We start from the raw sequence: 19649 nt of genomic DNA, 5'->3' as shown, positions 1-19649 counted from the left end.
GTCACTGTGATCTTGGCTAGGACTGGGGAGATGTATTTTGACTTTGTTCAAAATTTTATATGTGTTTTTTTCAAAGGACAGTGTTAGAAAAGGTGGGTAGTACTGTAATTATTATATTTTAAAGTTAAGTAACCTTGACAGACCAGCATGGGAATTATAAGACATTTTATAGTATTTTAATGGGAAACAGCGGACTTAGAGTTGAACTTTGATGAGACATGATGGTAAGTTGCCCTGTATTTACAGTTTAATTTATAAATGTGATTTTGCACATTATGCTGAAATGAGATCTCCTAATGATAACTCAAGTCTTTCTCTTTGGTTGGATTAGATTTGCTCTTGACTTGAAGCTTTTAGCATACCTAATCAGAACACTTGTTTGGAGGTGACTAGTGGGTGAAATAGGGACATGAAAATATTTAATGTCAGAATTAAAATACAGTAATTACTCTTGGGACTTCCAAACTCTGAGGACCTGTAGGGGTAAGGTGGGAAGCCAAGTGATCAGTGTTTTTAAAATTAATTCTTACTTCCTAAGGCTATACTTGTTTTTTTAAAAGGTGTTTCTTTGCTTAATTAAGGTTGGAAAGCAGTGTTTGAGGAAAACAAAATTACTATGTATATTTTTAGCAAGGTTAAGTAGAACAGAAATGTAAAGACTTTCTATTAAGTACATAGAAGCAAAGGCCTTATAGAACATTCCCCTTATGTGGATGTCTGTAAATGGATTAAAAATGTCTTAAGTTTTGCAGTTTTGCTTTTACCTACCACTTGCCCCATTGTCTCTTGGGTTATTAGTAATAAAGATTTCAACAAACTGTGGCTTATCTTCTTGTATTGAAAATATGGTATGAAAATAAATGTATGATTTTTAAAACCGTAAAATAGATGAGTGGTTCAGTTGAAAATTAGCTGTTGGGAAACATTTTAACTAACTGAAAAATGTGTTTAAAAAAACAGGATTTCATTATTAATTGAAAATTGTCTCAAGATTTTTCTGGCTTCTTAGCATACCACAAGAATTTAACTGTATGTATTTCTTTTATAGATCTTTGTTTTAACTTAACTCATGAAAACATGACTATCAAGATGAATTTTAATTATATAAAGCATACTTGTGGAAGTTCATTTGATCTCCTTGGAATAAATAAAGCTGTAACTTAAAGTTTTCATTTATGTTAATTATTAATGCTGATGATCTTGAGAGTTAAGAATTTTGAACATTTACTCTGTGCCCGAGACTGCTAGGCAGTCTTTCATGCGTCATCTGATTTAGTCCTCATTACAGCCCTAGGTGATGTAGGTATGATTCTCCAACTTTGTAGATGAAGAGACTAGGCTTAGAGAGGGTAAGTGAGTAGCCAGAGTTCTCACAGATAGTATGTGGCAGAGCTGAGTGTCAGAGCCAGATTGTTTCACTCCAGAGCTGGTGAGTCTCATTACTTTGTTATTTGTGTGCATTCAGTTTTGTTATATTTTAATAAATAGTTACTAGGATAAAAATCACATTATATAAGCATTATTTCAGTGGGAATAAGGAGCCTAGAGAATTTCAGAATTGGAGTAATCGTTATTTTTCCCGCAAGAATTCCAGTAATAAAGGTTTCTTTTAGGGGGCGCCTGGGTAGCTCAGTCGGTTAAGCGTCTGCCTTCGGCTCAGGTCATGATCCCAGGGTCCTGGGATCAAGCCCCGTGTTGAGCTCCCTGCTCAGCAGGGAGTCTCCTTCTCCCTCTCTTCTGCCCCTCCCTCTCCCTGATCATGCTCACACTCTCAAATATATAAAATCTTTAAAAAAAGGTTTCTTTTAATAGCTATGTTTATATAGTTATAAAATCAAGAGTTCTTGCAAATCCAACATTTAATTATCTATATCTTCAACTCATGAGTAATGTTTATTTTCCTGTTATACTAGCAGCGTAATTAGTACTGTGCTTCCTTATACATTCTTAATATATGTTATGACACACATCACACAGCCAGTTAGAGAAACTCTTGAGCCAGAAAAACCACTATTTCTTGTGAAAGTATAACCACAAGCAATTACATGCAAGTCAAGAGTTAAATTTAGTTTATGGTATACAAACTTGTTCTGTGGGAGAAGTTATAGTAACAGGCATATAATAATTAGACAAGAAAGCCACACTTGAAAATAACAGCTTCAGTCTGACATAAAAAATAATTTCTTTCACTTTGTGTTCTGAAAATGAACTGTTTGGTAAAGTTGCCAATAAATAAATTACTGGAAATAATCTGAGGCGTTAGGTAGTAGGGAATTTTAAAATATTGATAAGTACTGTTGGGATAGGTTTTAAATTTTTCTCAACTTGAAAGACATCTTAAATTTTTAAAAATTGAAATTTTAAGAGTAAGTTTTGACATTCTAACAACTTGTTTTTCTTTAGGAGTAGATCCCATAATAGATCACGTTCAAGACAAAAAGACAGACGTAGATCTAAGAGCCCACATAAAAAACGCTCTAAATCAAGGGAGAGACGGAAGTCAAGGAGTCGTTCGCGTTCACGGTGAGTTTTGGGGAAATTAGTGGTAATTTTTCTCGTGGCTTCACTTATTAAAAAATGATTGTGGTTTAGGTTTTTAATGAGAGACAGTAAACTTTTTTCTGATTGTTTTAGTAGTGATTAATACTGATTGCCATTGATTTGAATCTGATGATGATTAGAATGACTCATGAGGTTTCTAAAATACATAATTAAACCGGTAACTGTTTCATCTAACAGCTTCGTGTACACCTGGGTTATATAGAGATTATCATGTAATGTATTATAAACTAGTATAAATTGTTTTGGGTTGATAATTGTTGAGGAACGAGAGGGAGGTCCTTTTTGGGGAGTAGAATAATATTAGTTGTGAATTTATTTATTTATTTTTGTTTTTAAAGGGACAAGAGAAAAGACACCCGAGAAAAGATCAAGGAAAAGGAAAGAGTGAAAGAAAAAGATAGAGAAAAGGAAAGGGAAAAAGAGAGAGACAGGGAGAAGGAACGTGAAAAAGAAAAGGAACGGGGTAAAAACAAAGAGAAAGACCGGGATAAAGAACGGGAAAAGGACCGGGATAAAGACAAGGAAAAGGACAGAGAGAGAGAGCGGGAAAAAGAACATGACAAGGAGCGAGACAAGGAAAAGGAACAGGACAAAGAAAAGGAACGAGACAAGGACAGATCGAAAGAGATAGATGAGAAAAGAAAGAAGGATAAAAAATCCAGAACACCACCCAGAAGTTACAACGCATCAAGAAGATCTCGTAGTTCCAGCAGGTTTGATAATTTTTTACTGATGACAAATGAAAATGTAAATTTTAACCAAGGGGGAAGAGATTATGCTCCGTAAGTGGAAACAGTACAATAATAACCAGATCATTGCCCTCTAATTGCAGAATAAACATTTCTCTAGTAGAGCGCTTGCCACAGTATTGAACCTATGAGGTGGAAGAGATGATAATTGGGCAAAGTTATTTGAAAAGTTTTAACTATCCTTCGTAATTCCTGGTGCCGGCAGTGGCCGCTGCTGCTTATTTTCTTGGAGGATGAGATGGCAAGGATGAGTTTTTCTTTTTTTCTTCCTTTTTTTTTTTTTTAATGGAAGAATTGACTTCTTGGTAAATTTTAATATGCCGAATGATTATTAAAATTTCATTTAAGTGATTTTTACTGCTCTATTTGTTGAGTGCATGACAGTTAAATTTTGGTTTTCCTTGATCTGTCAATTTTTTTTTTTTGGTTTTTTTTTTTAAGATTTTATTTATTTATTTGACGGAGAGAGAGACAGCGAGAGAGGGAACACAAGCAGGGGGAGTGGGAGAGGGAGAAGCAGGCTTCCTGCAGAGCAGGGAGCCTGATGTGGGGCTCGATCCAGGACCCTGGGATCATGACCTGAGCTGAAGGTAGACGCTTAACGACTGAGCCACCCAGGCGCCCCTGATCTGTCAGTGTTAAGGTCTTACTTTTTTTCTTAGGACTGTTCCCTCAATTAATAAGTACACTGCCACCAGGTGGCAGCAGGTTGCCATAGTAACAGCTGCAAAAAGAGGACCTAGGACCTCCCTTGATTCAAGATTATTTAAACCTATATCCATTACTCCACATGATACAATAACTGAGTGAATGAGGTTCCTAAACTTGTTTTAAACTAGATCTTAAAAATACTGAATAAAACACCTATTTTAGCAGTTTTATGGCTATTTTAATCGTGGTTTTTCACAGAAGGTAATTGGAGATGAATGTATATTTCCTGTTTTTCTGACTTTGTGTTTCAATAGCTTGTTCTTAATACCAGTCTTTCGTTAGGTACTACAAGATAATTGAAGGTGTTTATTGAATGTTTTACCAAATGCCAGATTTTGTCTCTGCACGGTTTTTCATGACTAATCTTATTCCTCACAGTAAGTCTGTGAGAAGACTATTATTATCATGGTTTCAAAGTATGATAATACCATAGCTTTCGGGAAGTTTTCCATCTGCTGCTCTGCACTTCCAAATTAGAAATACGGTAGCTCTTTCTCTTCTTTTTAAGAGATTAAGTTTGAGAATTCTCTAATCAGTACTTGGTACCTGCTTTAAGAAACTGCTGCAAAAGCATAAAGTTGAAAACAACAGTGTATGTTTAACTGGGGCTTAAAATAAACAGATCACTACCATATTTCAGCACACTGAACCAGAAACTGAAGAATTAACTTAGTCTCATTGCTGTGGACATCAGTCAAGCCTTGCAAGCCTGTTCCTTTACTGCACAGTGATTTTATTGTCTGTCACACCTTCCTTTGTGTTTATGTGATCATTTAGTTATTGCCCTTCATAACACAAAACAATGTTTTGATTCCTTTTAAATTCAGTTGAATTTACTTTTTGGATGACTTTGAAATATTTAATTTTTTCGGTGGCCATTTTAAGTTGCTTGACATTTAAGGAAGTTCAGATGTTTACATTCATTCCTAAATATATTCTTAACTAACCTCTGGGGCCTGGGGAAGAAATGCTGACTAACGTTAGTTTCTAAAGGTTCTGAAGTTTGGCACGTTTTGTGCTTTCGTAAGAGCTTGGTGAAGAGTTAAAATTTGTCATCTTTTAGCATTTTTCTGTTTTTCATGTGCTCTGATTTGTTTAGTTAACAGGAAACATTTTAATGGCTCAGAAAAATAGAGTACTTGGTATTTTTATTTTCAACATCATCCTCTTATCTACGTTTTTATTTTATTTTTTTATTTTTTTAAGATTTTATTTATTTGAGAGAGAGAGAGAACAAGCAGGGGTGGAAGGGTAGAGGGAGAGAGAGAGAGAAGCAGACTCCCCGCTGAGCAGGGAACCCGATGTGGGACTCAGTCCCAGGACCCTGGGATCATGATCTGAGCCGAAGGCAGACGCTTAACTGACTGAGCCACCCAGGTGCCCCCTAATCTACATTTTTAAAGAAAATTTTGATATTTAAGCAACTTTCAGTGTTTACAGTAACTAGCAATAAAGCTAGTGAGGAGAAAGGAGAAAATATTGACACCAAGTATATGCAAGAGACTGTGCATGGTACTTTTATAGGTATCATCCTAAATCCTCATAACAACACTATCAAGCTTGAGTTATTAACTCCATTTTCCAGTTGGAAAAACTGAAACTCAGATTAAGTAATATGACCTTAGTCATGCAGCTGGTAAGGTATGGAACTAAAATTTAAATCTAAGTCTAACCAACTACAGTTCCCTATACTACCCCTGACTGCCTCTTTCTCAACTAATTGACGTTCTAGATTGCTGTCTATCCAGCCTTAGCGCTCATTATCATCAGCTGTTAGTTATTAGATGTCCACCTGCACATAGTGGTTCCTGAACAAAGTTAAACAGTCAAAACTGGTCAGGGTGGCACCATTTTGTGTGAACAAAGTCTAACATACATTGATATTCTCATGCTATGAAATAAGTATCTATGGTATTTATGCTGGGCTGTTACAGAATGGCATTGACTGAATGGAATATCTTCACCTATTTTCACATTAGTCAGGAAGTATAATTTTGGGGTGTCTTGGAAATAAAATTGGGTAATGGAGGAGAGAGCTTTAGGTAAAATTGGAATTGATGGTGTTTTCAAAGTTCTTGGCTAATTTGGTCTTAACATATACTGTATCTACCACATCTGAGCATTATCTGATATTTATTTTATAATGAAAAATGTAGGCAAAATGCTTCTTTAGCCTAGAATATTCTTACTGAGGTTGTATGGAGGACTTGGATTCTAGGGGATTTGGTTCTTTCACCTGTATGGCCACTAATTATTAGAGCTCCTTGTGAGATCATTGGACACATTAATCATAGTAAGTATGTCCTGCGTGCGTCATCCCCTGAGTTATGGACATCTTGAAATTCATTGTTTCTCAGTTGACCGTGCTTATAAATGAAGTAATTTTGAGTATGCATCATTTGCTAACATGTTAAAGAAAATCGTTTTTAATAATACTAAACACTGTTAATCAATTCAGTAGTTATTTTTTTATTTCATATTTAAGGCCCAGGTTTTAACTATTTTACTTCTAAGCAACTTGTGCCCTCGGTTTTAAATGAATAGAACAATAAAATGGTAGGAAGTTGAAGGGTAAAACAATTCCTCTGTAAAATAGATTAATGTAAATGCTTTTTTAGAGACATTCTAAATGCTTGGATTTGTAAAGTTCAAATTTTGCAAGCCACCTTAATCTTTTATAAAATAATCCACAGTGGGGCAGCAAGGAGCTAGATGCAGGACAAAGGATCAGGATAAGCAAAACAGAGAATCTGAAATATCCATTAATATTTTTTCTATTCAGGAAGTTCTTGTTCAGATAAACCAGATGAAAAGAAGTCTTCTTCCTTTTCTGTTACGAAATCTTAGAACGTATTTTCATGTCTGTAAAATTTATGGTTCAAAATTTGACCTGTACGAATATTAGAAAATAGAACATGTTCTTAAAGGACATGAGTTTAAACTGGTATTTGAAAGACTGTTAACTTGAGAGCATTAAGGACCTTTTTGCTTTTGTTTATTTGAATTGCCCTTTATTAAAATTGCTATATTTTTAAATGATATATTTTTGACTTTCAGGGAAAGGCGTAGGAGGAGGAGCAGGAGTTCTTCCAGATCACCAAGAACATCAAAAACTATAAAAAGGAAATCTTCTAGATCTCCATCCCCTAGGAGGTAGGTTGAAAGTGTGCTAAATCCAAAGATGGAGCGGGGGAAGAAAAATCTTCTTTTGGATCTATTTTTAAACTTTATATTTTGAATGAGTAATATGTTACACATTTGCATGTTTCAGAAATCCCAACAGTATAAAAAGTTCTACCTCTGTAGGTCTTCACTTCATCCATGCACTCATCTACTGTGTGTCCATAAGTAGTGACTTAGCTTTTTTGTATTGTATATCCTTCCAGTTTTGTGTAGAGATATACGAGATCGAAATTTATAGTTTCTTTTCATATTTCTTATGCAGAAGTTAGCACAAAAAACACACTGTTGTGCCCTTGCTTTTTGTCACCCAACTGCCTGGAGAGCTTTCATCAGCAAGTGCCACTTCATTCTTTTTTTTAGAACTGCATGGACTTCCATTGTGTGGCACTACCTTGGTTTATTTAACCAGCCTGCAGTAGAATGGGTTTGCTTAATTTTCCTATTATAAATTAGACCATACTGTAATGAATAGCTTTAGACTTAACTTTGTTGTGTGCAGCTGTGTGGGAAAATTCCAAAAGTGGTATTGTTGTGTCAGAGTGTGTTTATAATTTTGAGAGTTGTTTCTTTATTGCCCTCCGTAAAGATTGGCAGCAATTTGCACTTCAGCCGGTGTGTACGAGAGTGTTTTCTGTCAGCTACACCATATCATGTTACTACAGTTGTGATTTTTGTCTGTCTGCTAGATGAGAAATGGTATCAGTATATAGTGATTTTAGTTGCATTTCTCTTAGGAGTGAAGGTGACCTTCTCTTCATATATTTGAAGGCCATTTGTATTTCCTTTTCTGTGAGTTGTTGGTATGCTTTGCCCATTTTTTTTTTTCTTTGTGGGCTCTGCTTTTTGTTTGTTTTTCTTACTTCCAGGGGTTCTTTTTGTATTAGAGTGATTATTCTTTTTTTTTTTTAAGTTTTGTTTTTTTGTTTTTGTTTTGGTTTGTTTTTTGTTTTTTAGTAAACTCTACCCCCAACATGGTGCTCGATCTCACGACCCTGAGATCAAGAGTAGCATGCTCTTCTGAGCCAGCCAGGCGCGTTGTGTTAGGGAGATTATTCTTTAGTGATTTGATACTAGGTATCATTCTTACTTTGTTGTTTCTTTTCAGAAAATATTATGAGACTTGATTTTACAAAGGATTTTGATTTTTTAAGTAATTTCCCGAGTTTTTTCTTTCTTTCTTTTTTTTTCTTTAAACTCTACATCCAGTGTGGAGCTCAAACTCAAAACCCTGAGATTGAGGGTCACATGCTCTACTGACTGAGCCAGCCAGGCGCCCCTCAAATTTTTTCTTTAATGACTTCTGGATTTTGAGTCATATAAAGTTAGAAAGGTCTTTTCTATTCCAAGATTATAATAGAATGCCCTCCTTGTTTTTTCTTATACTTCTATGGTTTTACTTATTGCATTAAAATCTTTGATCCATTAGGAGTTCATCCTTATGTTACAGTATGGCATGTGGGTCCAATTTTATTTTTCTGTATGCTTTTCTTTTGATCAGTATCATTTATTAAAAACTCAATTTTTCTAACATTGATTTCTTATATTGCCTTTTCAGGTACTAAATATTTCTTTTTGTGTTTGGGTCTATTTCTGGGCCTTCGCTGCTGCTGGGTTGGTTTGACTGATGATTCGTGTACCAATGCTCCATGCTTTTTATTATTCAAATTGTGTAGTATTTTTTTAATGTTTAGTAAGGCTGATCCTCCCCCACACTTCCACTGCTGTTTTTTGAGCATTTCTGATTTGTAAATAATCTCTCTTGTTTTGTGGGTTGGCTTCTCATTTTCTTGATAGTATTCTTTGATGCACAAAAGTTCTTTTTTTTTTTTTTTTTAAAGATCTTATTTATTTATTTGACAGAGGGAGACACAGCAAGAGTGGGAGAGGGAGAAGCAGGCTTCCCGCTGAGCAGGGAGCCCGATGTGGGGCTTGATCCCAGGACCCTGGGATCATGACCTGAGCCAAAGGCAGACGCTTAACGACTGAGCCACCCGGGCACCCCTGCACAAAAGTTCTTAATTTTGATGAAGTCAGATTTATCTGTTTTTTCCTTTTGATGCCTGTGCTTTTGGTGTCCTATTAAAACATTGCCAAATGCAATGTCATGAAGATTTTCTCCTAAGAATTTTATAGCTTTAGCATATATATTTAGGTTTTTGATCCATTTTGAGTTAACTTTTTAATATGGTATAAGATAATGGTCCAACTTCATTCTTGTGAGTGTGGATATCGTTTTCCCAGTGTCAGTTTGTTGAAAAGATTGTCCTTTCCCCATTGAATGGGTCATGGCATCCTTGTCAGAAATCATTTGAATCATATATGTGGGGGTTTGTTTCTGGGTCTTCTGGTCTATTCCACTGGTTTATTTTCTTTGTTTATGTAATACTGTGCTGTTTTTGTAAGTTTTGAAATTGGGAATGCTGTGCCTTCAAACTTTGTTCTTTTTAAGATTGTTTTGGCTATTTGATATCCTTCAAGATTCTATATGCATTTTAGGATGGGGTTTTGTATTTCTGCAATAACAACAATGGGATTTTGATAGGGGTTGCATTCAACCTCTAGGTGGCTTTGGATAGTATTGCCATTTTAACAATATTTAAGTCTTCAATCCATAAGCCTGGATGTCTTTCTATTTATTTGTCTTCATCTTTTTCAGCAAATTTTTTGCCTCCTTGGTTAAATTTATTCCTAAGAATTTTACTCAGTTTGATGTGATTGTTCCCTTGACATTTAAAAATTATGTAGAAAGATGCACACATATGTTGCAAATATGTCATTTCTCTTTTGAATATGGTAATGTCTTTTTTTTTTCCCTGCAAGGTTTATGTAGGCAAATTTATCAGTCTTTTATTGTACCTGATTTTTAGTTAGGTTAAAAAATCTTTCTTTTCAAAACCCAGATAGTAAAGAAATTTACCCATGTTTTTTTTTAGCACTTGTATTTTATTTTAAGAATTTAGGTCTCTCATCCATTTGGACTTATTTATATGTTGTGGAATGAGATATGAGATATTGATCAAGTTTTATCACTTACCAAATAATAATCCAGTTGTCTCCATACCTTTTATTTATAAAAGGTCATGTTTTCCTCAATGATTTGAGATGCCACCTTTGTTATACTAAATTTTCATATGTTCTTAGGTCTTTTTGCTCAGTTTCTTTATTTGTTTTCTTGGTCTTTGTCTTTATTTTTGAATCATTCATTAAGAGAAAAAAGCTTAGAATTCCACGTTAAGGCTAACTTTTTAAAGTAGAAAGGCAGCTTATGCTTCTGATCGGAAATGCATTGTTTTTTCCCTCTAATTCTAAAGGTATATTGTTTTTATCAGTGGAACTTGTTCGTGTAGTCTTCTCTTAACTTTTGATTTGAATTGGTGTGACTTGTTTGTAATGGTGAATGACAAGGGCAGTAGCACTGGTTATTTGAAATTCAAGTTTTGCTGGTACTCGGTCATTCAGTCCTCCCTGGGAACCACCTCTAATTCTTTATCCTTTTCATTTCTTTCTGCTTACTCATTTTTTGCTTTCAAAAGGTGGGTAAAAAACCCATATATTTGGTTTTATTTTAATCTCATTACAGTTGAGATTGATAAATAAATCTTGAACAAATAAATTGAAAATACCAAATTGTGTTTTTTGTGAACACATGGTGGCCTCTACAAAAAAAGACTTGGGCATCTTTAAAAAACTAATTGGGGTATGGGGTGGAGCAGGTGGGGCTATAGGACTGTTTATGTTACTTGGTCAAACCAGATTACATTTGCATTAGTGTTAGATAAGACTGTTTTGTCAACAACATAGTAGGTCTTTAATTTCTTAGAAGTTACCTGGCATATTATCACTGTTCTTATAGCAGAAATAAGAAGGATAAAAAGAGAGAAAAAGAAAGGGACCACATTAGTGAAAGAAGAGAGAGAGAACGTTCAAGCTCTACAAGAAAGAGTTCTAATGACCGAGATGGAAAGGAAAAGTTGGAGAAGAACAATACTTCACTTAAAGTAAGTAGCAGTCATTCATTGTTTAGGCTTTAAAAAATTAATAATTGAGATTGTTTTTTACATAGATTTATTTTTTTTATTTTTATTTTTTTTAAAGATTTTGTTTCTTTGACACAGCGAGACACAGCGAGAGAGGGAACACAAGCAGGGGGAGTGGGAGAGGGAGAAGCAGGCTTCCCGCCGAGCAGGGAGCCCGATGCGGGGCTCAATCCCTGGACCCTGGGATCATGACCTGAGCCGAAGGCAGACGCTTAACAACTGAGCCACCCAGGCGCCCCTACATAGAACTAGATTTAGAGCAAAACCTTTTTGAGGGCTGTGGGATCTTGTATGTTTTTGGTGTCCTTTAATATTTGTTCCACTGGTAACTTTTTTAAGCTGGATTTTTGAAGGGATGGGGTAAGAGCTAACTGAAACTCAGACAAATGCATTCCTTACTTTAGGGAGTCCAAGGATGGCATACAATAAGACTGTTTACACATAACATGTATTTGATTTTATACGAAGATTTCTGGTTGAGGTTATTTTCTTATATATATATATATATATGTATGTATGTATATATATATTCCTGAAATAGATTTGTTTCAGCAAATTTGTCAAAAGTTCTGTCGTCATTGGTTGTTTTTTTTTTTTTTTTAAGATTTTTAGTTATTTATTTGACAGAGAGACAGCGAGAGAGGGAACACAAGCGGGGGGAGTGGGAGAGGGAGAAGCAGGCTTCCCACGGAGCAGGGAGCCCGATGGCGGGGCTTGATCCCAGGACCCTGGGATCATGACCTGAGCCGAAGGCAGACGCTTAATGACTGAGCCACCCAGGCGCCCCCCCTTTTTTTTCATCATTGGTTTTGTAACATATACTGTAATTAGTAGGTTTGTTGAATTAGAATAATTAATGGAAAACCAAATTCCACCAAGTAAGGGTGTTTTTTGAGATAAATATTTAACTACTTATAAATTACATTAATTGCTTTGTTATTCCAGTAAGTGTATTTGTATTTGGAAATCAATTATGATTTCATCTTATAATTTTATTTACTCTCATATTGGTAGGGGTTTATCATCATCGTCAGTAACATTGATAATGTCTCTTGAGCATTACTGTGTGTGTCTGGCATTTTTCCATATGTTCTCATTTAATTCTTCTTTAAGCTGAGGGCAGAATTGGACTGTTCTTGAGCAGTCTTTGCTAGGACGAGTAGTGATTCCTTTTTCTACATCCTCTGAATTCTGCTGCTTTGGTATCCAGATTACAAATGTATCCTGGCATCTTTGGGAGCAATTCAGCTCTTTCAGCAGATTGTTCTACTTTTTCAGTTCAGTAACATTTATTAAACACTTCTTAGACTTTCTTTTTGACTGTTTTATTCTAATTTACAATTTCCGTCTTTTATGAGAGGTACAGAGGACATACTGATACATGTTTGCATATCTTATTTATATGATAAGGTAATGAGAGAAAATACCTACTCGTACTAAGTTGACAGAGTATGTATTTTAGCCATACCAGATGTAATAGTACGCAACTCTTGAGAAAAATATTAAATGTGTGGCTTAATATTCATTGTAGGAGAAGGAACACAATAAAGAACCAGATTCAAGCGTGGGCAAAGAAGTAGATGACAAGGACGCACCAAGGACTGAGGAAAACAAAGTACAGCAAAATGGGAATTGTCAGCCAAATGAAGAAAACCTCTCTACCAAAACAGAAGCAGTATAGGACTGACAAATGCACCTCTGAACACATGCTGGAATAAAATCCAAAGCTTTTGATTCTCTCGACAAGATGTTAAACAGTGAAGAAATCCAGTTGAGCATAAAGATACAGACTAACAGCTTTTCTAGTTGTTAGGTGACTTTGTGGCCATCTTGTTACGGAGTAAGAACATAAAGCATGGACATCGTGAAAATAACACGTGTTACCCAAACTCATCTTCTAGAATCTGTGCATTTCCATGGTGGCTGACACACTTGTCATGTGGTTTGTTAGTGTTTGCCAAGAACTATTACAAATAAATGGGACATCAAAATCCAAATTTGTACTATCCATAAAGACTGGAGATAAGCATTGGAGGCTCTTTTAAAAAATGGTAGTTGCTGAATTTTGTATTGTTTTACTTTTTTTTTCTTTTTAAATTTCAGTATATACGGATTTGATGATGTGCTTGAAATCGGTGCAAATATATACACACCCTTGTAAGTGCAGAGTATGTAAGAAGTTTTAAACATTTACTTCACAGGATTTACGGTGATTGTGTTAAATTCTCACTATTGTGTTTTCTTTTGCTCACTGTTTAGGACAACAGTTTTTTTTTGTTGTTAAAATAGTTTTACAGACTAAAATTGCTTAACTAAGTGGTTTAACAAACAACTGACAATGCATGCTCCTGTTCTCTTTCAAAAGGAAGAGCACCCATGTCGAATACTAATAATAACGTATTAGTATTCGGTGTTTAGAGTCATTGGGTCTCCCCACAAAGTCAGCGTTTCTTTTTGAACTTTGTTGACATTTCCGAGCTTATCAGGAATAGCATTGCAGTGTGTGTTGTCAGCTGTGGGTGGCAGAGGTGCCGTTACGAGAAGAAAACTGGGTTTTCAGAGTGGGCTATGGGAGCACAAGCTGAAGCTTTAGTGCCTTCTACAATGTGGTATGCTGTTTTCTAGAGTTTTATATGTGCTAGTCATTCTCAGTTCATAGGGAATGCAGATGGATATTCCATTCACTCCCAGAGAGAAGTGTGCGAGTGGTAGTCAGAAGAGCTTCTTACATAGTTCACCTAACGTGAGGGAAGTCCTGTTTTCAAGAATGACTTTAGAGCTTAAAACAACCGTGCAGTTTTGGGACCATCAGTTTTATACTGTGATAATTGAAAATGAAGCATGTTCTTACTTGACTTAAATCAAAGCAAACACTTTCGTTGTCTCCATTGGATGGCCTTAATTATTACCTCTTAATTATCTTCTCATAAATGATGTGCAGAAATTCTATGTAAAGGAGAACACGTGAGGTTATTTGTTTTAAGGATATGTTTACTTGAGTTTAAAATATAGGTCATCCGTTACTCTTAGGCTCGCTTTCTGCAGGAAGTAACAAGTAGTAAAATGACAACATTGCTAATATTTTCCCCCAAAGCCATAACTCATAGTTTCAGAAATCTTTTCATTATTGTTTTGTTCCCCCAAAGTTATACCTTTTAATTAGCATGTTATTAAAAAAATCAAGTATAATTATTTTAATGCAGTCTAATACAATCAGATTACTCCGTTGCCTTACCTCATGGGAAGAATTACTTATAGATTTAAAAAGCTGAGTAGCTCATCTGTTACTTGGTTTCAACTTGAGTTTTCTTTTAATGTTAATACTATTGAAACTTAAGTATTTGGTAGAGAATGGAAAGAATTGCCCTTATTGCAATGAAGCCTGGTTTGATTATGAAGCTGCTTAATTACTCTTTCATGTGTTCAGAATTACTGTGTTTTTTTTTCCTTTTTGTCACTGTGTACATTAAAATTTTTGAAAATGCTTTACTATGTAAAGTATAGATGGTCATTTTAATCATTCAACCACATACGGTTGGCTGGTAAACAGCTTATTCTGATACAAGAATGCTTGGGTGCATATGGAAAGATTGTGAAGGAGTGTGTGTCTTGCATCAACAATTGTCTTATTTATAATATGTAAGTAGAATAGAGCAAATGTTTGAATCTTTGTTATTTTTAGTACCATTTCTCTAATAAAGCTAAGTATTTTAGAGGAAAGTATTTGTTTATGCATTTCAAAACAGCATCTTAGTTTATCATGTTTTAGTTGGCATAGAGATTGTTTCGACATGGAGAATGAATGTGTGGTGTCTATAAAACAATCATTTAAAGTTTGAGTTATTTCTTGTACTCTGGACTCTTAATGTTTTCTGTGTTGGCAGTTAACACACTTAATTTGGTTCTTCCTGCTGATTATTTTTCCTGTTGGTGATATTCAGCTTTAAAATAATGATACTTCTTTTGAAAGACTGATACATGAAAGTTGGACCTGAATAGGAATACAAGAGATCCAGACGAAGTGAAAAAATGTTCTTAAATGGGCTTATGGAAGCAAAACTTTTTAGGGCCTGGAGGTATTGGAGTGAGTGTGAGTATGCGTGTGTGTGTGTGTGTGTGTGTGTGAGAGAGAGATTGAGAGAGAGAGAGAGAGAAAGACATTTTTTCTTTGTTCACTTATAGGAGCCTGGTAGGTTTCCATTTATTTGTTACTTTCTTTTAAGGCATTTTGTTTTTTTCTTTAAGGCTATTCTTTTTCAACCCAGGTAGATGTTGTCAGGAAAACTTGAGGTAAGGCAAAGAAGATAGCCATTTTATATGTGATCCCTTTATAATTATCTTTTTTAGCTTGATTATACAGAGTACATTCTGTTCCTTAATTGTGTTGCTTTTCATCATTTTAGACAAATTCTGTTGATCCTCTTGTTCTTTCTTTTCAGCAATGCGTAATGAATTATTTATATTAAGATGGGCCTTCATAATAAGCTGGCTAGTTTCGTATGTGAAAAGAAGTATAAATCCTTAACTTCTGCAATTGTCTCATTATTCTCCATCTAATCTAATTAATTTATAATTGCAAACACTAATCAGCTTGTGATTTTGTTCAGATTTCTTACATTCAGGAGGTTAGTCTATATATGCTATGTTGATCTTCAGAAATGTCAGAGACTTAAATTTTGAAATGCTCAAAAATAAGAACTCATATTTAGAATCCTTTTTTGTGAAGAAAATAACTTCATTTGTGATACTAGCTACTTCCAGGACCTCATTCATTCCTATATATATGTTGCTGTCTTTATCTTAAAACTTAAACCCTTAATCCAAGTCAGCTCTGAAGATTATTAATTTTAAGAATTATAATATGTAGTAACAGGCTTTTAAACATTTAAAAAATCTATTAGAAATAATATGATTTGATTTAAATGTCTTTTTTTAGTAGTTGAATTAGCTATTAAAATGAGTCCTTTTGGAGGGATGCATTGAATAACTTAACATTTCAGTGAGTCATTATATTTTCACTAAAAGATAATATCTGATTTTAACTGGGCGGGTTATGAAGTAGAGCCATTTCCACAAAATATGTTCTTTATGTGTTTAGATATTTTTTAATTTTCACACATACTTAGTATTCTTACATTTATTTAACTAGTGTAATACTCATTTAAAATTGTTTATTTTCAAATTTAAAAAGTTAGTGCTCTTAAAAGGGCTAATTTACATTTCTGGAAGCGGTAGTCCAGTATAATGTAATATAAAGTCTTTTAAAATCAAATTGACTTCCCTACTTAATTTTGGGTTTGTGGATGAATTTGTTTTTCTTAAATGTTCTATTGGTGATTCTGCCTGAAGATTGATACATTATTTTAAAAATGAAAGCTGGAGCTATTAATGATTTTTGGTCCCTATTGAGGTTGGTAGTAAGTAATAACTAGATTTCTTTCCATTCTATTTTAAGGTATTTTTATAGTTCCTAGCAACCAATTTATTAAAACTTACTTTATATTTAATATAATACTTAATATATTGTTTTTAAAAACGGGTTTAGTTTATTGCCTGATTTTTAAATTTACTTTGTATCTAGCTAACATTTTAATTTTGAAAGTTGCCAACTTTTGGGAAACTTCACATATTTTACTGCTAAGATTTATTTTCCTGGGATTGGAATGGAATAATACAGTTTGCTCCACTCCTGATTAACTTTTATTTGCTAGATAGATAATTTCTTGACTATATGTACAAGTTGAAATTTATGAAAATCATACTGAAGGAATTAAGAGTTGAGGGTATGGAGTTCTACCAACCTGAGGTTGCATGGCAGGCAGCAGACTTGGGGAACAATCTACAGAACTCCCCGATTTCCACAGAAGATGACATTTGGGTGTATTGTGTAGTTGTGTAGGTAGTTCGTTTAACAGTTAAATATTACTCTCCTGAATCTTAACAATAGTGTTCTTTACATAATGCTATGATTATTAAGGGAAGAGTTTAAAATGTAAACATAAAGATGCTGCATTAGGTGGTGTATATTTATGTGAGTAGGACTACTTCTAAGTGGTACTAGTAAAGATTTATCAAATGATGCTGCTATTGTGTTGCTATATTTTTAATAAAATGAAAATCTTCAAATCTTGCCACTGTTGAGTAGTAATTTCACCTGTTTCTGAGACATTGACATATTTATGGCTTTTTTAAAATAACAGAAAGGTGGTGATAAGCTCTTCCAGGGTTTTGTCATGTATTTCTGGTTTGAGTTTATAAAGGTCATGCTGGCCTCACAGGTTATTTGGGTAAGTGTTAACTCCCTCCTCCTCAGTTTTCTGAAGGACCGGGTATCATATTGTCATTACTTCTTCCATTAGTGTTAGGTAGAATTTCATAACAAAGCAAACCTGAGTCTGGAATTTCCTTCTCACATTACAAATCAATATTAAAAATAGATTAAGGGTTATTCATGTTATTTATTCTTGAGTAAGCTTTGGGGTTGTGCATCTTCAAAGGAATTTGTTGTCAAATCTATTGGCATAAGTTGGAAACTCGCTTGTATTTTTTCCCCTTGTATTTTAATAAAGTAAGATACGTAGTGATATTTTCTCTCAATCCTAATGTTAACATCTTTTTTAAATTTTTTATATTTTATTTTTTTTAGATTTTATTTATTAGCATGAGAGCACAGAGGGAGAGTGAAAGGGAGAAGCAGACTCCCCACCGAGCAGGGAACCCGATGTGGGGCTTGATCCCAGAACCCTGGGATCATGACCTGAGCAGAAGGCAGATGCTTAACTGACTGAGCCACCCAGGCGCCCCGTCTTTTTATTTTATTTTATTTTATTTTTAAGATTTTATTTATTTGAGAGAGAGAATGAGAGAGAGAGCATGAGGGGAGGAGGGTCAGAGGGAGAAGCAGACTCCCTGCTGAACAGGGAGCCCGATGTGGGACTCGATCCTGGGACTCCAGGATCATGACCTGAGCCGAAGGCAGTCGCTTAACCAACTGAGTGACCCAGGCGCCCTTTTTTTTTTCAATATTTTATCCATTTATTTGAGAGAGAGCGAGCAAAAGAGAGCATGAGCAGAGGGGAGAAAGAAAAGCGAGCTCCCCACTGAGCAGGGAGCCTGATGCAGGGCTCGATCCTAGGACCCTGGGACCATGACCTGAGCCGAAGGCAGACGCTTAACTGACTGAGCCACCCAGGCTCCCTAACATGTCTTTTTTAAAATCAATTTTATTGATTTAAAAGGAATCAAATCAGATTTTGTTTCCATCATCATTTCCTCTGTTGTTTTTCTGCTTTTTATTTCACCAGTTTCTGCTCTTTATTATTCTGCTTATTTCAGGTGTAGTTTGCTCTTTTTCTAGTTTAAAGTGTGAGCTGGAGTCACTGATTTGAGGCAATTCTTTTCTGATACTGGTATTTTAATGCTATGAATTTCCTTCTAATTAGGCACTGCTTTAGCTTCATTCCAACAAATTTTGATAATGTATCTTTGTTTTCATTCAGTTCAAAACTTCAAATTCTCCATTTGGCATTGTCTTTGATCCATGGGTTATTTTCAGTGTGTGTTATTTAGTGTCCAAATATTTGGGCAAATATTTAGTGTCCAAAGATCTTTTGCTGACTTCTAATTCCATTTTGGTTAGTAAATAGTTTGTATGATTTGATTCCTTTTAAAAAATTTTCTAAGAGTTGCTTTATGGTTCATGATACATCTTCATAAGTGTTCCATATTCACCTGAAAAGAATATATCTTCTGGCTCTGTTGAGTGAAATAATCTGTAATGCCAATTAAGTCGTGTTGGCTGATGGTGGTGTTCAAGTTCTATATCCTTACTGATTTTCTGGCTGTCATTGCTATCATTTAATGTTGGGGTCTTGAAATCCCCAGGTAGATTGTGGATTTTGTCTATTTTTCATTTTAGTTCTGACTGGTTTTGCTTTATGTATTTTGAAACTGTTAATAGTTCATTAATGTTTAGGATTGTTATGTCCTCATGTTGAATTGACATTCATTCATATCATTATTTAATTACCCTTTTAATTCCTGATAATATTTTTTGCTTTAAAAGTTTATGTTAATACTAGCAGTCCACTTAAAAACTTAAAAAAACCCAGATATTAACATAGTATTATCTTCCCCTTTTACTTGAGACTTTTTTGTATTTTTCATATTTAAAGTGTCCATCTTGTGGGCAGCATACAGTTTGGTTTTGCCTTTTTTAAATCCAGTCTGCCAACCTATGCCTTAGTTGGGAGTGTTAAGACCAGTTGCATTGAATGTGAATATTGATGTCATTGTGTTTAAATCTACCATCTTGAGTTTTGTCTCCCTTTTTATCTGCCTTCTTTTGAATACTTGTTTATTATTCCATTTCCTCCTCTTTGTTGGCTTCTTGGCTATAATACTTTGT

General features: G+C 34.7%; 1 protein-coding gene across 4 annotated transcripts in view; it reads left to right on the top strand.

Annotated features, from left to right (window-relative positions):
- SREK1 (splicing regulatory glutamic acid and lysine rich protein 1) overlaps window positions 1–14740 on the top strand; it is a 41076-nt gene extending 26336 nt beyond the window's left edge. For 3 of the 4 annotated variants that reach the window (XM_078067264.1, XM_078067266.1, XM_078067267.1), the window contains exons 8-12: window positions 2404–2523; window positions 2901–3275; window positions 7080–7175; window positions 11059–11203; window positions 12774–14740. In XM_078067264.1, coding sequence (XP_077923390.1) covers window positions 2404–2523; window positions 2901–3275; window positions 7080–7175; window positions 11059–11203; window positions 12774–12923 — 886 coding nt within the window. In that variant the 3' untranslated portion in view covers window positions 12924–14740. The remainder of the gene's footprint in view (window positions 1–2403; window positions 2524–2900; window positions 3276–7079; window positions 7176–11058; window positions 11204–12773) is intronic. The other variant, XM_078067265.1, reaches the window with a different exon arrangement.
- Window positions 14741–19649: the final 4909 nt, after the last annotated feature.

The sequence above is a fragment of the Halichoerus grypus genome, chromosome 2 (assembly GCF_964656455.1).
Source record: "Halichoerus grypus chromosome 2, mHalGry1.hap1.1, whole genome shotgun sequence".
Lineage (NCBI taxonomy): Eukaryota > Metazoa > Chordata > Mammalia > Carnivora > Phocidae > Halichoerus > Halichoerus grypus.
Note: the sequence above shows the minus strand (reverse complement) of the source record. Positions and strands in the feature narration are given on the sequence as shown.